At 33.0% G+C, this 17,111-nt stretch overlaps 1 protein-coding gene across 3 annotated transcripts in view; it reads left to right on the plus strand.

Moving 5' to 3' along the window:
- The window catches only part of STXBP5 (syntaxin binding protein 5), a 167,975-nt gene that overhangs the window by 11,640 nt on the left and 139,224 nt on the right, over positions 1-17,111 (plus strand). For all 3 annotated transcript variants that reach the window (XM_038526294.1, XM_038526295.1, XM_038526296.1), the window contains exons 3-4: positions 13,367-13,448; positions 16,655-16,755. In XM_038526294.1, the coding sequence (XP_038382222.1) occupies positions 13,367-13,448; positions 16,655-16,755 (183 nt within the window). The remainder of the gene's footprint in view (positions 1-13,366; positions 13,449-16,654; positions 16,756-17,111) is intronic.

Consider the following 17,111-nt stretch of genomic DNA (forward strand, 5'->3'; position numbering starts at 1 on the left):
TTGGTAGAGCATGTGACTCTTGATCTCAGGGTTGTGAGTTCAAGCCCCACATTGGGAGTGGAGCCTACTATGAGTGAATGAATGAATGAATGAATGAATAAATGAATGAATGTTCTAGAGTAACTTAGATTCCCTTACAATGGAAAATACAAAGAGATTTTAACTAAAAAAGAGCTAATATTTTTGGTTTTATAATTCCTCATTTGAAAATTAAGTTTTGCTTAGCACATGTTATTTGTAAAATATATAGTCTTAGAAATAACATGGTCGCTACTGTTTAAATAATGAGTTTTTTTTTTGAAATAAGGGATTTTGTATATCCCTAGTTTAAATTTTGTTTATGTTTTCCTTTCAGTAAGTGCTATCTAGAATTTTTGAAGTTTTCTTGGTGAGGTTGTCTATTGAGTGATTAATCCTACCCTTTCTCAAAACTACATAATCTTTTCTTATAATAGCAGTACCTCTGCTTTTTCACAGCAGTACTCTGCCAGAGGTGACTATAAATCTAGTGGCATCAGCTATTGCAGTACTTTCTGCTAAATTGCTTTCCTTTTGTGTATTTTTTTTCTTTTTGTCTTTTGAAAAGTAGAAAAAATGCTGGAGCAGACTTTTCATCTATTCAGTCTCTATACTGTATTTTTCATAATGGGTTGTATTTTTCTTTTAAAATTCTCTTTGCCATGCTTGAGAAAAGAACTTAGCCATTAAGCATCTGAGAATGGATTCTGGGATAAAAGATTGTTTTTACCTGATATGTCAGAATGTACATTCTTTCTTGTTTCTCTAACTCAGACCACTATTATGACTGTATGTCTCATAAACTGAGCAAGTGTTTCATTTCAAAGCATATTTATATATTAAAAGCTATTCTAAATAATTACCTGTGATAATAAATATAATTCATTTTGACCCCTTTAGAGACAATCCTCACTCCAAAATGGAATAATAAGAATGAAAAATTTTCAACATCTCTAATTTGTTTACCAATAATAAAAAATTCTTATTCAAAATAATAGTGGAAGAGGTAACTAGAGGCCTGTTTTAACCCGTGAATACTATAAGTCTAGATGCTGTGGTTACTTTTTTGTTTTGATATTCCTTTCATTCACATGAAAGCAGTTAACTGACATAATTTTTCAAATACCACTGGACATATATTATAAAATGTTGCAGTTATGTTCCATTAAGGAAGTTTTAAATGTTGATCTATGCATTTTTCAGAGTTATTTTTAGTATCTCATTAATTTTTTTTTTGCAGTACACATTATCATTTTTACTTAAAGAGCAGACTAGCAGTGTTAAAATTGTGAGTCAGCAGTAAAATTAAGTATGTCTACCCTTATAAGCATGTGGCTAACTTCATTTATTAATGTATTAATTTTTTAAATAGACTATTTTTTGAGCAGTGTTTGGATTCAGCAGACCCACATTTTCCTGTCTGCTCTCAGCATAACCCTGCCATTATCAACATCCCCCACCAGAGTGGGACATTTTTTAAAATTGATGAACTTACACAGATACATAATCATCCAAAGTCCATCTTTACATCTGGATTTTTACATCTGGATTACTACAGTTTAGTTATTCATTCACCTGCTGAAGGGTAAATTGGTTCCTTCCAAGTTTGGGCAATTATGAATAAAGCAGCTATAAATATCCCTGTGTAGGTTTTTGTGTGTTAATATAATCTTTCAGCTCCTTTGGGTAAATACCAACAAGTGTGATTACTAGATTGTATGTATGATAAGCGTGTTTTCAGTTTTATAGGAAACTACTAAACTGTCATCCAAAGTAGCTGTACCATTTTACATTCTCACCACTAATGAACTTGAGTTCTGTTGATCTGCATTTTTATCAGCTTCTGATGTCATATCTAGGTGTTGGCTATTTTGATAAGTTTGTAGCTGTTTCCTTGTTTTAGTTTGCATTTCTCTGGTGATATATGGAGCATCTTTTCATATCCTTGTTTACTATCTGTATGTCTTTGGTGAGGTGTCTATTAATGTCTTTGGCCCATTTTTTAATTGGATTGTTCATTTTTTTATTGTTGAATTTTAAGAGTTCTTTGTGTATTTTGGATTACAGTTTTCTATCAGGTGTGTCTTTTACAGTATTTTCTCCAAGTTGATTGCCTGTGTTCTCATTCTCTTGACCTTATAGAGCACAAGATTTTAATTTTAAAGAAGTCCAGTTTATCAGTTATTTTTTTGTGCTTTTAGTGTGGTACCTAAAAAATCATTGTTATACCTAGGGTCATCTAAGTTTTCTTCTATGTTATCTTCTAGGGGTTTTATAGTTTTGCATTTCACATTTAGGTCTATGATCCATTTTGAGTTAATTTTTGTGAACACTGCAAGGTTTGTATCTAGATTCGTTTTTGGTGGTAAGGTGTGAGAGGAAGGGAAGCATTCTATTGTACTGTGATTAGGTCTTAGTTTGTTAGTGAGCCTATGTTTCTGAACTGTGAACTTCACAGTGATTCTTAGTTACCCCTTGCCCCCCTCCCCCAGGTGAATTAGGATAGCTAGAGTGGGTTGGAGTTGGGTATTTCCCTTTTGCCAGGTCAGTTTAGCTCTGATAAGCCCCCAGCTGTCTAGGCTCCCATTAGTTTCCCCTGAGGAAGATCTTGTTAAGAACAGAATGCTCCAGTGTATTTAAAAATGGTTGCTTCCCCCCACTCGTTACTGGAAGCAGGAGGGGATTTTTCTCAGATATCTGCTGTGGGAACCTGGTGGAGCTCTTGGAGGTAAAACTCACTAAAGTGTAAGGATTCCCCTCTCTCCCTTCATGATTGGGTCCCCCTGGAGTTCTGACTCTCAGATTTGTCTGCTTTAAGCCCCTAGCAATTCATCCATTACACTTTAGATTTTCCTACCCTAGCACTGATTCCCATGGTGGTGTCTGCTGGTTTGTTTTGGTAAGTTGTGATTCATGGTATTGGCCTGTCTTTGCAGTTTTGGGGATAGTGATTTGCCCTGTGACCTCATTTGTCTTATGGATCTAAGAAGAGCTGACAACTTTTAGTTTGTTCAGCTTTGTCCTTGTTGCTAGGATGGAATGGCAGATTTTAAATTTCTTATGTGCTGGACCAGAAACCAAAAGTCTGTATTTTTATAGGTGAAAAAATACATAATCTTCAAAAAAACATCAAACAGGTGAAACTATAGAATAGGGTTATTCTACTATAGAAATGTGAAAAATTGGTATTTGACAAAGGCTTTGTACTACAAATACATTAATAGTCATAAAATACAAAATGAAATGTTCTTCACCGTGGTAAACTTTGGTAAAGATTTACTAAATTCTTCCTTTGGTCGTGTTTCTATCAAGTTGATTAGAAGTTCAGTTAGAAGTAGCAGATCATTAGAAATTTGGAAAATATACCTATGATCAAATATTGAGGAGATTCATGATTATTCCTTTTGAAGAAAGGCAGTCTGAGAAATTAATAAGTCATTCATATATATAAATTTAATTTTGTGGAAGATAATGCTTAATTATACTCACCGGGTTTTCCAGGTTTTTTTTCAACCATAGCTATACATTAGAATATTTTATAGAGCGGAAAAAAAAAGAACATACAAACAATGTCCAAACATATACTTGGATTTCTTCGGTAGATACTCTGAGTGAGTGAGTCTGGCATGGGGCTTAATATATGTAATTATTGTATGTGAAATCTCTGTGGATGCTTATGATGTAGAGCCAGAATTGAGAAAAATACTGGTTAAATGTTTGACAGACAGGGTAGCAGTATTCTTAGTGAGGCAGATGTTAGGTGGAAACATGTTCAGTAAAGTGTGTGTAAGCTGACACTCTGCTAGACCATTGCCTTTGGAGACAGAGCTGTGAAACTGGTAGGAAATATTTATGAAGATGGGAATGCACTGGAGTCACAGGATTGAATTACTGTCTTTCCTTGTCCTAGCATTGTATCACTAGACATGAGGACTAGCAATAAAAAAAGGACCATGTAATCTCAGTACGAAGTTGATAAAGTCTGGTCTTGCAGGTATGTGGTTGTCATACTGATTAGGTGGAAGAGGCAGGTGAAGCATTTGCAGATGAGAAAGCTGCAGCACACGTAGGTTGTCTTATTTATCACAGATCATTTGACCTATTTCCATTTTTTGAGTAGGATAAAGTATGATGTACTACTTCTTTTTATTTGTTGACTCTCACTTATTTCTCATTACAATGTGGAATAAAAAATGAAGTCTCTCAGCTGCTCAGTGGTTGTAGTTTATGTTTACATCGAATGGGAGAGTTAGTCTGATGCTAAAGCTCCTCCTCTTCATTTTTAGAATGCTTTCATCAATATTCTTTGACCACATTATGGTGGTGTTTAGATTTTAACTTTACTATTGAAAATAATCATTTTATGGTTAAGTTTCTTCAGGACTTAAGTCATTAAAAATAAAAATCATTTGCTGAGCTTTCATTCAGAGTATTAAATTAAGCCAGTTGAGAGTAGCAGTACCTTGAAGGCTTAGTAGAGATGTGAATTATTCTGTTTGCTAATAGTGTAAGAATGCAGTAAAAGAAATGGTAACAGAAGTTAGTGGAAATCATCAGGGGTTTTGGTGGATAATTTAAATCAGGAAGGAATAGTTTACCCATCAAAGTTGTTCTTGATTTGTTAGCAGAATATATGTTCAATGAAAATTACTTTCACACAATATTATATAATTAATTGTATTACACTGTAGGCTAATTTATTAGTCACTTATGAGTTCATGGAAAGTTCAGTTATCTGTATCCTCATCTTTAAACTTTGTAGAATATAAGTGTATTTTCAGAAACTGCACAGGATATCAAAGTTCTCCAGTTGCTTTGCATTTTATATGTATTCCGGTCTTCCATTTCTAGTTTGGAAAATTGAATGTGTCACTTCTGTAGGGGTTGGAATAATGCCAGTACTTTCTTGCCTTTTTTTTCATTGACAGGAATTGATGAACAGATTCCCTGAGAAGATATATAATCTTTAAAAAATCTTAATAATTTATTAAATATATAGCAGTCTTGATATTATCTCATTCTTCAAAAAAGTAGAGGTTGCCAATATACATGCATGAAAACTTGCTTAGGAGCTGTACTCAGAACTTACCACTTGGCTGGGGTCCCGTTTCCTGCTTCTTTAACTATTTTTTTCTTTACTGACAGTATAGTAGAAAAAGGCAGAATAAACAGAGAAACTATTGCTGTGATTGTAATACCAGCCTAACAAATGATTGAAAGGGAAAATGAATAGACTGAACTTACAGATTCATGGAATTTTAAAAGCTTATAAACGGTCCTCTCTATTGTTTCTCATCCGTTAGATACCTGTGTCTAAATCTTGAATGAAATAAAAATATTTAAACATTAAGTGCAAGACAAAAGGAAATAAGGAGCTTAATTACAAAAATGTTCAACTATAGTGTGATTTTTTTTTTCTCTTACTATGCTGCATTTCAGTTAGGTTGCTAAATAGTTAAATTCATTCATTGCTTGTGGCAGATATTTTAAATCCTAGATAAAAGGGATTTTTAAAAGTATATTTAATATATAATGTTTTAACTTGTTTCATTAGTAATTGCAGCCATTTTTGTCCTTAAATTCAGTCCTTTGTTTTTGCCTATGTGTATTATCATTTATCATTCACAGACGCCAATTTTTTTATTACAGCTTTATTAAGATACTTTAAATACCGTAAAATTTACCCTTTTAAATATACAGTTCAGGGCTTTTCACTGTATCTGCTGAGTTATGCAATCATCAGCATTTCTTAACTTCAGAATATTTTCTTTATCCCAGTAAGAAACCCCATACTTATTTAACGGTTGTTCTGCCTTATACTCTCTACCCAGTCCTTCATAATCACTTACTTTCTATTTCTATGGATTCATTTATTATGGATATTTCATATATAAATGCAATCATATATAGTCTTTTATGATTGTCTTCTTTTATTCAGCATAATGTCCTTAAGGTTTATCCATAATATAGAATGTATATAGTGGTTCTTTTCTTTTTTATGGTTGAATATTTCATTGTATAAAGACACTGTATATTATTTATCCAGTTATCAGTTGCTGGAAATTGAGATTTTCCTCTTTTTTGGCTATTAGGAATAATACTGTGAACATTTGTGTAGAAATTTTACATGTATGTATATTTTCATTTCTCTTGTTTATATTCCTGGGAGTGGAATTGCTGAGTCATATGGTAACTCTGCATTTAACCTAGAGGAATTGCAAATTACTTTCCAAAATGGTTGTACCACTTTACAGTCCTGCCAACTAATTGAGGGTTTTCATTTCTCCATATCCTTATAAACTCTTGTATTGTGTTTTATAATCATACTAGAGGAAGGTGAAGTATTTCATTGTGGCTTTGATTTGCATTTTCCTAATGTTGAGCATCTTTTCATGTGTTTTGGGTATTTGTATATTTCTTTTGAGAAATATCTATTCATATCCTTTCTCCATTTTTAAATCAGATTATTTATTTATTTTTCAGATTATTTTTTTAATTTGGTTGTAAAAGTCCTTTTTATATCCCGGATATTAAATCCTTGTTAGATACATGATTTACAGATATTTTCTCCTGTTCTGTGGACTGTTCTTTCACTTTCTTGATGATGTCTTTTGAAGTACAAAAATGCTTTTTAATGTTAATGAAGTCCGATTTATCTATTTTTTCTTTTGTGGCTTATGCTTTTGGTGTTACATCCAAGAAGTCACAACCTTATCTGAGGTCACAAAAATGTACATTTAATTTAAGAGTTTTATAGTGTTAGCTCTTGAATTTAGATCTTTATTTTGAGCTAGTTTTTTTTAATATAGTATGACATAGGGGTCCAAATTAATTATTTTTCATGTAGATATTATCCAGTTATCCCAAGACATATGTTGAAAAGACTGTTCTTTCTCTATTGAATTGTCTTGACATCCTTGACATCCAAAGTCAGTTGATCATAAATGTTTATTTCTGGATTCTCAACTCATTCTGTTGATCTAGCTATATAGTAATTATGCTAATATCACATTGTCTTGATTATTGTAATAGTGTATAAACTTTTGGAATTAGGGAAATATGTCTTCCAACTTTGTTCTTCTTTGTAAAGATTGTTTTGGCTCTTCTCAGTCCCTTGCATCTCCATGTTACTTTTAAGCTCATTTTAGGCTCAGCTTCTCAATTCCTACAAACAGCTAGGATTCTGACAGTTACTGTGTTAATTTTGTAGGTAAGTTTGATGAATATTACCATCTTTACACTATTAAATTTTCTGTTCCATGAATATGGGATGTCTTTCCACCTACTTAGATCTTGCTTCAACAATGCTTTGTAGTTTTCAGTGTACAAGTCTTGCATTTCATTGCATAAATTTGTTCCTAAGTATTTTGTTCCTTGTGATATTGTAAATGGAGCTGTTTTCTTAATTTTACTTCGCAGATTGTTTGTTGCCAGTGTATAGAAGTACAGTTGATTTTTGCATATTGATCTTGTGTTGTACAATCTTGCTAAACTCCTTTATTTTTTCAAATCAGTGTTTTTTAGTGGGTTCCTTAGGATTTTCCTATACAAGATCATGTCTTCTATGAATAGAATGGTTTTACCTTATTTCTTCCTTTTAAGTCTGGACACTTTGTATTTCTTTTTCTTGCCTGGTTTCCCCTGCAAGAACATCCTGCATATGTTGAATAGAAATGGTGAGAATGGACATCCTGTATTTTGCCTGAGCTTAACAGGAAGATACACATTTCAGTCTTTCAGCCTTAAGTATGTTGTGCACTGTAGGTTTTTCATACATGCTCTTTGTCAGGTTGAAGAAGTTCCTTTTCCTTGAGTATTTTATCATGGAAGGGGTTGGATTTTTTTCAAAGGCTTTTTTCCTGTGTCCGTTAAAATGATCATGTGATTTTCATCCTTTATTCTAATACAGTCTCTGATTCTGTGGGCTTTTGGAGTGTAGGGTGGCTTAAAAATATTTGTAAGGAGGCAATCTCAAAATTTCAACTATAATTAGAATATAGAACTCCACTTTTTGCTTATCTGCTTGGTTATAGTGCTTCATTAAAATTAACAGGTATTTATCACCATGAACTAAAATGAAAAATGAGTCTGGAAAAAAATTTTTTGATTGGTGTATTGCTCATGCCCAGTTGGTTCTATAATGTTTACTTGCTACTAAAAGTTGCATTTGGCATAGTTTTAGAGTTTTAGACTAGTCTGAGTTTATTTTGTGCTCAGATGGAAAATATTATAAATATCCTTCTGTAAGTTCATTCTCTGGTTTTAATATGACTTAAAGCAAGTAGGGGAGTGACATTTACATTATAACCAGGGCCCATAGTTGCAAGAGCACCTGGCTCTGGGAGTCCCAAAAGTACTACTGACAGTATCTAAGCAGAGCTACTGATGGTGGTAGAACAAGAACGAAATTTATTTCAGTGAGGCCAACACCTGAAAGACAGCCAACTAACGTCTCAAAGACTGTCTTTAATGTGCTAAAAGTAGTTCTCTGTTTATATAAGGAAAATGTGGGACAAAGATCAGTGGGTCCATGCAGGTGGGCAGTAAAGGTCAGGTTGATCATTGTCTTGGAGTCAATTATGTGAGGTCTTGCTGATTTTGGGGCAGTCCCAATTGCTTGAAGGGTAGTTGGTCCATCACAGGATGCTTTGCCATAGGGTTCTCTGCCTGAGTTAAAAGATAAACTGGAGAGAAGAACTTAACTAGTTAGAAAGTACAGATTAGGGTCAAATGGAGATAAAGTCCTCTTTCGTTTTTTTTTTTTTTTTTTTTTTTTGTTTATTCATGATAGTCACAGAGAGAGAGAGAGAGAGAGAAGCAGAGCGAGAAGCAGGCTCCATGCACCGGGAGCCCGATGTGGGATTCGATCCCGGGTCTCCAGGATCGCTCCCTGGGCCAAAGGCAGGCGCCAAACCGCTGCGCCACCCAGGGATCCCTAAAGTCCTCTTTCAACATGTGAAAATTGGCTCCTTTTTGGTGCAGTAAGGCTTGGTGATTTATATTTAAATGCTTGTATGCATGTATGTATGTGTATACTGGAGTTAGACTGCCTGGGTTCAAATTCCACCTTCTTTTCTAACTAGCTGAGTGGCCTTGGTCAAGTTATTTAGCTTGGTTGTATCTCAGTTTTCTTTTTTGCAAATAACAGAGCCTGTGGAAGGAGGTATTCTTGTAAGCTAATACGTGTATGATACTTGACACATATTATTTATTTAATAAATCTTAACTACTATGATGGTGTTGATATACTTAAAGGTTTCCTAATTCCTGGTTTCTTCCTCCCTTTCAAAAAAACAAAAACAAAAACAAAACACCACTTAAGCAATTGAATGAATATTTATTTTGAATTTGATGGTCCAGTATTCTAAAAGGTTTATTTAACTGGTTTTGATCTTTGTTTCTGCTTATCTCTTCCACATATATCTTCCTGATTATTCATCAGTAAATGCTAGTTTCATCATATTGTATATTTTCCTTAAATATTTCTTTTCTCCCTGTTGCTTACTTAAAGGATCATGTCTAAATTCAAAGATTTGTGTTCAAAGACTTTCCTCTCAGCCTGTTTTAGCCTTGTCTTCTGCAGCTCTTATTCAGGAGTTACGATGGTGTATTACTCTCGGTAATAACAATATTAGGAAGAACCACATATGCAAGAAGCCATAATCATTAGAAAAAAATAGAAAAGAATATGAATATTTACATCTGTGACATGCTGTGATCTAATATTATTTTCTTACATTATGGTATCTCCAAAATAAGGTCTCTTTATTTCTTGTTAAAGTAGTGAATATACTAGTTAAATAATGATAATGGATGGGTACCGTTTGGGGAGTACACTCTTAATAGGTTTAATTCTCACCACATCTCTGCAAGCTAGACTTGATTAGCATCTGCATTTTATAGACAAAGTGGAGAAGTGTAATAATTCTCCTCTGGTCACAGCAAGTACTAGTGGAGCTGGCATATGAACAGACTTGAAAGAAGATGTCTTAATTTTCACTGTGCCTCAGATGTTCCTGTGCCATATCAACAACAATAAAACAAAGACGGATACCTACCCAGGCTGCTTCTCAGGCAATTTGGGTTTAGTAAATTTGCAGTTGAGCTGGAATTCTGATATACTGCCAGGATTGAGAACTACTTGCTCTAGAATTTGTATTCTTTCAAGTACTATCTTTTGATTATGTGTAAGTACCTTCCATTGCTTAAAATTTAATTTTAAACTTTTTGTTACCACAAAGTAATGATTTATGATTTTGTTCTCCCCAATCCATAGAGCTTTTGTAATATTAAGGATCCTTCAGGGCTGGCTACAGCATAGTACTACCTTATCCAAAGGAAAATGGAGAGAAATCAGTAGTAACCTTGAGAAGAATCACTTCCCTGAGCCTCCGAATTACCATTTTTTTTAAAAAGATTTTACTTATTTATTCGTGAGACAGAGAGGCAGGAGACATAGGCAGAGAGAAAAGCAGGCTCCGTGCAGGGAGCCCGATGTGGAACTCGATCCCGAGACTCTAGGATCATGCAATGGACTGAAGGTAGACGCTCAACCACTGAGCCACCCAGGTGTCCCCAGAATTAATCATTTGTAAAATATAGATAACAACCACCTTTCAGAGTTACTGTGAGGATTAAGTACAATTTGTGTATATAAGACATGTAGACTGAAGCTTAGTAAATAGCAGGTAATTCTTTATTAAGAAAGTAAATTTATCATCTTAGCTATAAGTAAAGTGACTATATTAATATTGTCGTAAAAAAGTATCATTTTGTCTGGAATAGTTCCATGTGTAGATAATAATAAACCTTTCTTGACTTCCAGACTTCCTGACTTAAACTTTCCAGTCTCTATGAGTAAAATATTGATTGGTACCCACAGCGCAATGAAGTTTTCAGACCAGTAGGCCCAAATTAGTAGATCTATTTGCTTATATTTTACTTAACCAATAATCAGTTTTGTGTATTTCCACATGTATTGGTGCCTGTCATATTTGTTATTACAATCTAGTAATTAGTTCACTTTCAGAATATATAAACTGATGAAATGTGAATGCAAAATAGAGGGTTTTAAAAAATATAAAAATGCAGGATGAATACTTTGAGAAGACTTCATGAAGTCAGTCACTTAAAATTTTTCTGATGCTGTGTGGTAACAGTAAATGATCAGAAAAGAAGTAGGATTGTATGTGAATGCTGCATTTAGAATGTATCTTTAAGGATCTGTTTAAAAAATTTAACTACAAATCTTACAGTTATGAGTATATTTTTTTTTATTTATTTGTTTATTTTTAAAGATTGTTTTTTAGAGCATGCAAGCGCCATGTGAGCATGCACATGGGGGGAGGGGCAGAAGGAGGGAATCCTCAAGCCAACTCCCCACTGAGTGTCACTACTGTGGGCCTGGAATCTATGACTCATGAGATCAGGACCTGAGCCAAAAACCAAGAGTCAGATAAATGCTCAACTGCCTGAACTTCATATTCATAAGTTCAAATTTCATAAGTTCAAAACTTCATAAGTTCATATTTGAACTTACAATGGCTGTGCTGTAAGAAAAACAATTGAATCTAGTTAATAGATCCATACGTCAAAAAGTCTTTGGATAATTTGACAAGATTAGCAAAATTATGTATGGTTTTTGAAAACAATAACACATAAGGTAAGTAGAGTTTTTATGATTCTTCATCACTTTTTTTTTTACTAACCTAATTTTACTGGTCTGGTTAGATGAGAAGTTTTACTCTATGTAAAATGAGGATTATAGAATATGATAATTGGTCCCAGAAGAATAATTTCGCTGGAAAGATTAGAATTAGACTCCATTTATTAGCTAAAAGGGCATCCTTTCAAAAGAAATGGATGAGTATAGATGTAGGTATCTTGGCCAACCACGTGTGATTTGGCACTACCAAGTGCCAATGGTAACAATTTGAAATGTAGCTTCCTGTAGGTGCATTTGGGCAATTGGTGTAGTAAAACTAGTACTAATACTGATGATGGTGATGATGATAAAAGTTTGAGATGCTTAAAGAGTAGGGTACTATAGGCGAAACATACACGTTTATTTATGAAATAATAGAAGTTCATTGCTGGCAGTAAAATGAAAAAATTTGTGGAAAATAAATATCACCTAGAAAAACTTTTAGAAATCAGAAGGAAAAAGTGCACAGAAAGTAGGAATTTAACCTGTAGTATGCTTATTTTTACTTAAGAAAAGCCTTTGGACATTAAAAGAATATAGAAGTAGTCTATACACCTAAATATGAACTTACATAAAGAGAGCTGTAATTTCATTAAATCCCATCACATTTTAGTTTTAGATTTAGCCTTTTATTTTTAATTAATATTTATTGTGAACCAGTAAAAAGTAGATTAGTATAGTGGCATGTTAAAATAGCTAATTTCTCATTTCAAGTTTATGAAGATAAAAGCATGTAACGATGCTTGGCACGTAATAAGTTGTAAAGTGTTTGGATTTTTGTTTGTTTTCTTTATTTAGCATACCTTATTAAGAGTATAGACTTTGGAGCCAGAATGCTTATTCAGATCTCATCTCTGCTTCTTTTTAGTTGTGTAACTTAACAAGTTACTGATTTCTCTGTGCTTCAGTTTCCTTATCTGTTTATGAGGAGGGGGAAATTATGTATTCTTCATAGATTATGGGAATTAAATGAGTTAGTATATACATATAACATGTTTAATATATGCTTAACAGAGAATATTGTGTTTACTGTTATCATATGCAAATTAATACAAATTTGCATATTTTGAATTCAAGTCTGTCATAAAAGATTGATTCACTGGTAATATAACATCATCATGCTACAATAATAAACATAGTAATATGGTTCATTATATTAACTTACACTATTAAAAATAATACTATAGGAATGAAAAATGCCATAAAAAGACTGGTTCCAAAAGCATTTTTCCAAAATGACATGTCTCTGCTTTTCAGATTTGTTTGCTGCTTTGGGAAAAATTGGATGCTCTGCAGATCAACTACTTTTAACTCTTTTTATTTTAAGTGACAGAAAAAAGCGGTGCAGAGTAAAGTGTATTAAATATATTTTACATTCTGTATATTCCTATTTTTGATAGTTCTTTTATTTTCTAGGAGGAATAGTTATTTCTTTTAGACCGGTCATCTCTGAGACTTCTGATTATCAGCAGAAGCTAGCTGATCAGATTGATGCTTAATAAATGTAGCTCTGAATCTTAGTCTCAGTAAATAGCAGGTAGTGAATATCAGGTCATTAGAATATTTATTAGTCTATTATATAACTTAAGAATTGCTATAAAAAGCCCACAAATACTGTAGACTCCTTAATGAAATTAATGACAGCTTTGGTCGTCCAGGAGTAGAATGTTACTGCCAACATGACAGTGGAGCTGCAGTCATCCAGCTTCAGTTCCTGATCAATGAGGTCAGTGAATTGCTTTAATCTGTCCTACTTATATTTGAAATAGGGCCACATCTGGCCTTTCAGATTTCTTGCATGCGTTCATACTTACATATTTGAACAAAAGCATATTTCTTATAGGTCACAGCTAATAGCAATTCACTTTAAGCCATCATCATGGCTTAAATAATGCAAGATGCTTCTCAAAACAGTGTTGCAAATAGAATGGTATAAGTAAATCTTTTGGTACAGGGTGCTGCATTTAAATTTTATTTCTTGGATACTGAAAGTTATGTAACACTAAAATCTATATTAAATTTTTTTAAAGATTGAGTTTATTATAAATAACAAAATATACTTCTCTAATGACTTGTTTGCAATACAACCAGGAAACAAAATCCATTAGAAAAGAAAACTGGTTATTGTTCAAAATTGTTGTGTCACTTGAAGTAATTGATGATGCCTTTTTTTTTTTTTGATAGAGTATAAAGTTAGGAAGAAGCTCAGGAAACTAATATTTTTTTTGTCAGAGTAGATAACATGCTTGCAGGTTTTTAGAAAGTATGAGCAATTGCAGTGACTTGCAGCTAGAGAGTATAATGCTAATTAAGCGAAATAAGTCCGAGAAAGATAAATACCTTACAGTTTCACTCTTGTGGTATTAAGAAACCAAAGGGGGGAAAAAAAGAGGTGAACCAAGAAACAGAGTCTTAACTATACAGAACAGTCTGATGGTTACTAGAGGGAGATGGGGTGGGTGGGTGGAATAGGTGATGGGGATTAAAGAGGGCACTTGTAATGAGCACGGGGTGATGATGTATGGAATTGTTGAATCACTATATTGTACACCTAAAATTAATATAACGCTTTATGTTAACTAATTGGAATTTCTAAAAAAATTAAAAGTTAAAAAATGAGCAGCTCTAAGAATAGATGTTTACTGTACAGAGTGACAAACAGAAAAAGCTGGTCGTTAGAATAAATTACTGCAGAAAAGGCTCTGCTATCTTTATTGTGATGATAGTCTGTGGCCATTCTTTTTGCCCTCAGGTCCTTAGGTTCCATGGAATAAATTCTTAAATGTGTGTGAGAGGAAAAAAACAAACAAACACTTGATACCTTTGACCTTTTGTAAAATGTTTTTATCAGAAAATTAATATGCAATTATCTAGGGGTTTTTTAGTCAGAAGTGTTTTTTTAAACACTGTTTAGTATTCTGTTTAGAACTGTATAATATGCATTGTAAAATGTTAAAATTTGAAGGAAATCACAATATAGAAAGTTGTTGAACCCATTTGTGAGGAGTCAAGATTATTTTTCATATTTTTAAAAAAATTTTGGTATGAAATAATTCTGGCACTTAGTTTCAAAACAGAAGGGGTCTGTATGTACTTCCCCTAGCTTCCCCTGATAGTAACATTGTGTGTAACAGTAGTATAATATCAAACCAGGAAAGTGAATCCATATTCTACTATTAGCTAGACTACAGACCTTATCTAAATTTCACCACCATGTACTCCTGTGTCAGTATGGGTGTGTAGTTTTGTGCAGTTTTATGATGCATAATAGATTTGTGTAATGATCACCATGAACAAGATACAGATCAGTTTCATCATCATAAAGGAATTTCCTAAGGCTCCCCTTTTACAACTGGGCCCCCTCCTGCTCTCAGTTCCTAATCCCTGGAGACCACTAACCTCTTATCCATTTTTATACATGTGTTAAGACTATTTCTTAAAGTAGTACATGAACCAATGTAAATAACATACTGCAAACTGATTAAACACCTAAATTTTAGAAATCTTAAGTAATTTATGTTGTTATTCATGCAGGATTCTTTTGGATAGGATTCATCTTAGAGTTCTTGGATATGACTTTTTATTTTACATGGTCAGGTGTTACATTTTGAGTACTTAAAAATGATGTTACTGTTTTAAAAAATGCTTAACAAAATATGAATAATTGAGGATTGCTACAGAAATCTGACAATTGAGAGTAGCTATTTGCTTTTATGTTTAGTAGATCGTATGTAGGTAAAGGGACCACTAAGGGAGGTGGTCAGCTGTTATTGCCATTTCGGCTCTATATCTCTATGGTGAAAATAAGAATGAAGAGTACAAATCTCTGATACTAAGAATCTTTGAGTTTCTCTGCTTCAAAGTGATATAGATAAGAGGATGCTTTCTAAGTGAAAGCATATGGACTTTATTTCTGCTCTCCTATAACCATATTGTAGCAGTAGGTATTACACCATAGAGTGGTCTTCATAGAATTTCAAAGGTGGAAAGGACTTGGGGAGATCATTTAATGTAAATTTGCAGAGCTATTTTAATCCTCTTTGATAAATGAGAAACTCTTAGTTTAAAGGAAGGAGATTTTAAGATTTCTCGTAATAACCTGATGAGTGGAATCCTGTTTTGAAATTAACATAAATTTTTCATGTTACATTTTTATCTGTCAATATAGATGAAAAGTATCTGACTCTTTGGAGGAAAAACAAGCACATGTCTTAATAAATCAACCTTAGTGTAGAGATTCTTAATTCTGTTCACATATCAGAATCACTTCTGGAGATTTTTAAAGATAAACCTGTATAAGTTCTTGCTCTGAAAGTTCTGATTTGTGAGGTCGAGGGTGAGACTTAGCTTCCTCTGTGATTCTCATATGGGGCCAGAGATTTTCTTCTCCATACTTAATATTATTTAATACTATCAGATATTTTAACTTTCTAAATTAGTTGATTGTTCGATCTTTTGGTTATTGAACTTATAGTTGCTGAGTGCTATCTTTATTTTCTGTATCATTCTAGTAGTAGAGTTATGATCTAGGCATAGTACATTCTAAAGAATTTTTCTTAAAATGGGAATGTTACTTCATATTATATTTTTCTTCTAGTCAAGATGATATGTAGTAGTGGTCAAGTAACTCTAATATTACTTCTGATTATAGCTATCAACCGTAATATCCATCTAGATCCTACTGTACTTATAGTTTATAAGATACTAAATTATACTTTAAATTGTTGAAGAAGTTAAAACATTTTGTACAAATACATATAACAGTGTATTATATCTACTACTTAGAATTTGGGTGAGACAAATGTTTCTGAAAATTAAATCTATTTACTGAAAGTTTTGAAACTTGGGAAGACTTTTTTTTGACAGCTCTTTAGTAACTTTAATGTTTGTAAAATGTGTTCTTTATAAAAAATATTACACTTTATTTTTAAGGGAGCTCTTGTGAGTGCCTTGGCTGATGACACCTTACATTTATGGAATTTACGTCAAAAGAGACCTGCCATACTACATTCACTTAAATTTTGCAGAGAAAGGTAAGAATTCTCTGTTATCCTCAATGTAAGATATTTGCTATTCTATTTTGAAATATGTTCTTTGAATTTTTTTGTGATAGACTTTATGCACAATCTAAGAAATAATTCAAGAACTTCAAAGGATATACAATAGAAAGCAAGTTTCCTTTCTTTCCAGACTCATTTTCCTCTCTAGAGACAACCACAGAAATCTCTTCCATGTCCTTCTAGAAGTACTTTGTGCATATAGGCAAAAATCTTTTTAGATAGTGCTCTTTTTTTTTTTTTTTGCATAAAGGGAAAGATATTACATATTCTTCCTATAATTTGTGTTCACTCAACAATATATCTGACAGATTGTTTCATACTGGCACATG

This window comes from Canis lupus, chromosome 1, assembly GCF_011100685.1.
Source record: "Canis lupus familiaris isolate Mischka breed German Shepherd chromosome 1, alternate assembly UU_Cfam_GSD_1.0, whole genome shotgun sequence".
Classification (NCBI taxonomy): Eukaryota; Metazoa; Chordata; class Mammalia; order Carnivora; family Canidae; genus Canis; species Canis lupus.